Source organism: Neophocaena asiaeorientalis, unplaced genomic scaffold (genome assembly GCF_003031525.2).
Source record: "Neophocaena asiaeorientalis asiaeorientalis breed wild unplaced genomic scaffold, Neophocaena_asiaeorientalis_V1.1 scaffold469, whole genome shotgun sequence".
In the NCBI taxonomy this organism is placed as follows: Eukaryota; Metazoa; Chordata; class Mammalia; order Artiodactyla; family Phocoenidae; genus Neophocaena; species Neophocaena asiaeorientalis.
The window spans coordinates 2,296,602-2,301,265 of record NW_020172691.1 but is presented as its reverse complement, the minus strand read 5'-3'; the positions used below and the strand labels follow the sequence as shown (position 1 = coordinate 2,301,265).

General features: G+C 59.9%; 1 protein-coding gene across 1 annotated transcript; it reads left to right on the top strand.

The window, feature by feature from the left end:
- MISP (mitotic spindle positioning) lies at nt 1–4,226 on the top strand. The gene is made up of 4 exons (XM_024739948.1): nt 1–1,756; nt 2,311–2,441; nt 3,524–3,562; nt 4,137–4,226. Exons 1-4 carry the CDS (start codon nt 1–3, stop codon nt 4,224–4,226), a joined length of 2,016 nt encoding a protein of 671 aa, XP_024595716.1.
- Nucleotides 4,227–4,664: the final 438 nt, after the last annotated feature.

Sequence of the window (4,664 nt, the reverse complement as noted above, 5' to 3'; positions counted from 1 at the left end):
ATGTCTTTCTCTTCCCTCAGTGAGCCCAGATCTTCTCCACCCTGGGATCCTCTGGTGGGCAGAGACCCCAAGAACATGGACCGGGTGACCAGATACCCCATCTTCAGCATCCCCCACTCACCCCGTGTGGCCGGCATCGCCTTCAAAGACGACACCAGCTACTCGTTTGAGCTGGTGGACGTGAGGTCCGTGGCCAGAGGCTGGGGCGAGGATGAGCTAGTGGCATGGCCTGCTGACCACGAGGCCTCTCTGGAAATGGTGCAGACGGGGACATCCCTCAGCCTGCGTGTCTTCCCCGGCCGGCTGGCCCCACAGCTGCCCTGCCCGGAGGACAATGAGATGGAGGTGAAGGCCTACCACCTGGAGGCTGGGGACACCCCGCCCTGGCGGCCACGTGACCTGGAGTGGGAACGCCGGGTGGTCATTCAGGACCAGGTGGTCAGGAAGAGCGGCACGGTGGCCATGCTCCATGGCACCCCTGACCACGGGGAGCCCAGGAGCCCCGGCCGCCCGCAGTCCACGCCCCTGGAGGAGAGCATGATTGACACAGAGCAGATCGACTTCCTGGCAGCCAGGCGGCAGTTCCTGAGCCTGGAGCAGGGGAGCGCTCCACGCGGGGTGGCCCACGCCCGTGCGGGGGTTCCTCGGATCCCACCACCTGGGGCCAGCCAGGCCTCCAAGGCCCTGAACGGGCCACCCCTGGTCAATGGGTATGTCGTCCCAGTCAAGCCTCAGGAGAAGGAGGTGGTCACGGACGAGAAGAGGGTCCACGGTTTGCCCGCCAGGTCTGCTGCCCGAGCCTCGGATGACCCTGGCTCCTGGTCCCAAGAGGGGTCCCCGGAACCCGCCAAGGAGACGCCCATTGAGCGGGAGATCCGGCTGGCCCAGAAGCGGGAGGCAGACCTCCGGGAGCAGCGGGGGCTGCAACGGGCGGCCAGCCAGCAGGAGCTGCTGGAGATCCCGGCCAGGCCGCTGCTGAGCAAGGCGAGCCTGGCCGCGGCCCCGCGGCCGCACAGGGGGCGCCTGTCGCTCTACGTGCAGCGGGACATTGCTCAGGGGTCGCAGCGCGAGGAGGACCACCGGCGCGAGGGCCTGCAGGTGGGCCGGGCGTCCACATGCGACTGGTTCTCCGAAGGCCCTCAGCCCATTCTCAGGAGAGTCCACAGCTCAGACTCCATCCTCAGCCCGACCCCAGATGCCAGCGCAGCCAGCCCCACACCAGAGGTGAGGAAGGTGAACCGCATCCCACCTGATGCCTACCAGCCATACCTGAGCCCCCGGACGCCCCCGGGAGAATCCCCAGCCTTCCACACCTACCGCAAGCCCAGCGGTCTCTCTGCCGATGAGGCCAGGCCTGTGGGCTCTCCAAAGGCCACAGGGTCTCAGAGGCATCCCTCGGGATCCTCTGCAAAGCCTGCAAGCACAAAGCAGGAGCCTCCCCGGGGACCCCTGTGTGCCAACAGGGGTGTCGTGCGATGGGAGTACTTCCGCCTGCGTCCCCTGAGGTTCGGGGTCCCGGATGAACCTGAGAAAGCTGAGGCCCCCCGAGTTTGGGGCTGGGAGGTGGCTGGGGCCCCGGCGCTGAGGCTACAGAAGTCCCAGTCATCAGAGCTGCTGGAGAGGGAGGTGGAGAGTGTCCTGCGGCGGGAGCGGGAGGTGGCTGACGAGCGGCGGAGCGCTCTGTACCCTGAGGTCTTCTCCCCGCCTCCTGACGAGTGCTGTGACCAAGATTCCAGGAGCTCCTCCAGCGCATCTGGTGAGGCAGGGTCCTGGGAAGGGCTGCTTGCTCAGAGTCTCAAAAGTTGGAGCAGGGGAGGGTGGCATGAGGAGTGTGAGGGTGCCAGGAGAGGCTGGGGGTTGGGGAGCATCTGGGGGACTTCGTCTACTACCCCGGTTGGCTGGTCTGTCTGCTTAAGCAGTGGCTTTTGGAGAAATAACTTTGCCTTGGGCTCTTTCTTTATGCATTTGGACACTTTGTTGTTAGGTGCATAAAGGTTTGCAGATGTCCTAGCCTCTTGGTCAATTGCTCCTTTTCTGTCAAGGCAAAATACCCCCCGTGTGACTTTTAATGTTTTTCTCCTTGTGTGGTCGGCTCATCTGTGGATCCAGTTTCTCCTAACTGGCTATGTTGGCCACTCTATCAGTTTTTGCAACCCGCTGTCTGCTCTGTCTGTCCATTCACCCATCTCCTTAACTGGTCCAGCCTCTTAGCCAGACTCTGTGTCCCTTGGGCTGGGGTCTGACGAATTTTCTGCCCTCAGGAGACCCTGGGATCCTCCCTGATGCCCTTTCTTTCCTCCCCTACCCCAGGCATCACGGGCAGCTACTCGGTGTCTGAGTCACACTTTTTCACCCCCATCCACCTGCGCTCCGGCCTGGTGTGGACGGCAGAGGCCCCAGCTGAGGAAGCTCCCAGGCAGAGAAAGAAGAATGAGCAGTGGGTGAGTCTCGAGCCCTGCCACGTACTCGGAGGCCTGGACAAGGTCTGACACTCCCCATTAGGGCCAGGGAAGGTCAGGCAAGGCTCAAGCGTGAGCCGGGTTTGACACCTGCCTCCCTCACTGCCCTGCCCGTGACTGTGCGCCTGTGTCCCCCACACGTGTGGTGCACGATGGGTAAACTGGGCCTCTCTTCATGTCTGGGCCACATAAGCAGGGTCCCCACCATGAGGTTGTCCCCCTGAGCCAAAGGCTGAGAGGCAGCTCTGCTTGGAGGAGGATAGATTGCCTCCAGTGGCAATCTATCAAAATCACCCATATTATTTTCATGTGTTTATTACCATCACTGTTATTTCTGATTATTATCCACACCTCATGAGGGATGTCTCAGAGCTCTGCACGCGCTGTGCTTTTAACACCCTGGAGGGATGTTCTGTGGCCCATTCTATAGAGAAAGCTGTAGTCGCCTATGCCCAGGGTCATGCAGTCTGAGCTCCCAAGCCAGGACTTGAACCCAGGCCTGACTCCAAACCCCACATTCATAACCATGAGGCCCTCTCCTCCCCGGGTGGGTATTGTTGACACCATGGAGAATAACACCAACTCCAGCCTCGCCAATCTGGTGCTCAGAGATTGGCCCAGAGGTTTGGGGCAGAGTGGAGCCCAGGGGCCTGGGTTCAAGTCCCAGCCCTGCAGCTTGCCAGCGGTGTGATGGGTAAGACCCTACTCCTCTCTGACCCTCAGTCTCCTCCTCTGTAAAGTGAGCATGATAATAAGAACAGCGCCCTTCCAACCTTAGAGTAGGGCCTGGCCACGGCAGGAGCTCCATAAATGTCAACTGTCTTTATTACGATGACGTTTACAAAGAGAAAACAGTTGCAAATGATGGACCGAGGCTTCACTGAGGAGAGCAGCATGGTGGATGGCTTTGAGTTTGGGGTGATTGGGGGGACCACGGTGGGCAGGGAAGACCTTCCCTTCTGCCCCAAGTGGTGACTGAGGGGGCTGTGCATTGAGTCCAGGGGGGCTCTGGGGTGGGCAGGGCTAGAGGGCCCTGGGGGCTGACATAGGTTCCTTTCCTGTAGTATGCCGGCATCAACCCCACTGACCAAGTCAACTCGGAGGTGAGTGTGCTCCTGGGGGCGAGGACCTGAGCCTTTCCCTCCCACATCTGTGCCCCCTGCCCTATTGCATCAGGGCCCTCAGAAGCCTTTCTCCTGGGTGTGGGGACTTCCCTGGATATCGTCTTGATTGATAGTGTCTGCCTGAGGTGGATTTTTCTGTGACCTGCTTTTGATGCCTGTCATGAGCATAGATTGTGGAAAGAGGTTCCATGTGCCGCCTCTTTACCAGATGGTTTTGGGGCTGACTTGGCCCAAGACAGGGGGGCATTTTCTTTGAGGGAGGCATTTCATCTGAGATGCGTAGAAGGCCAGCTACCTCAGTGGATTTGTGGAATACATTTGTGACCCTCTTTGAGCTGAGTCCAAAATGCCAGACCCGGGCATTTCCCTACTGTGGAGCTCAGCCTGAGTTAACACATTCCTTGGCACTATTACTAAGAGTAGAGGGTCTGGAACAGAGGAGGGGATGGTCCTGCTTTACCCCTGCTCTAGGCCTCTCCTATGGGTTAGCAGCGTGGGGAGCTGTTTTGGGGGCGTTAGGACCCCGATGGGGACTTCGTGCCTCCTCTTGCAGGTCTTGGAGGCCACACGAGTAACCCGCCACAAGAACGCCATGGCGGAGCGCTGGGAAGCCGGGATCTATGCCAGCGAGGATGAGGATTGAGCCTGGGGCCGGGCGCCCACCCCCTGCCCTGCCCTGCCCTGGGCCCTGGGCCCTGGGAACTGCGGACCGTCCTGAGCCCCCGCCTTAGGACATAGGTTCCTCTTTAAATCCAGATCCAAGAACCTCAAATCTCATGCTGCCAAGCCCAAGGGTGGATGCACTTTTGGGCTTGAGGTTTTTCTTTTCCACTTTTCTTTTCCTGCAGAAATCGTTGTGCTTTCTGGGTCAAAAGCTGGGGATGACTCCTTCTGCCCCTATGATGTTGCCAAACGCTCTTGGGTCCAGGGAAGAAGGAGACCAAATCCCCCACCTCCAGATGTAATTGTTCCCGCTAGTCTGAGAGGGGAGACGCTCAGCTCCTTCCTCTGGGACATCCCAATCTAACAGGGGAGACCTGCCCTGCTCCAGCCCCGGGAAACCTCCAGTCTGAGGGCCAGC

Bases quoted from the DNA above. Each gene is read 5' to 3' on its own strand.
- MISP (XM_024739948.1), top strand. From the start codon at position 1: ATGTCTTTCTCTTCCCTCAGTGAGCCCAGATCTTCTCCACCCTGGGAT. The intron at 2,442-3,523 runs GTGAGTCTCGAG...CCTTTCCTGTAG, and splicing joins GAAAGAAGAATGAGCAGTGG to TATGCCGGCATCAACCCCAC. The intron at 3,563-4,136 runs GTGAGTGTGCTC...CTCCTCTTGCAG, and splicing joins CTGACCAAGTCAACTCGGAG to GTCTTGGAGGCCACACGAGT.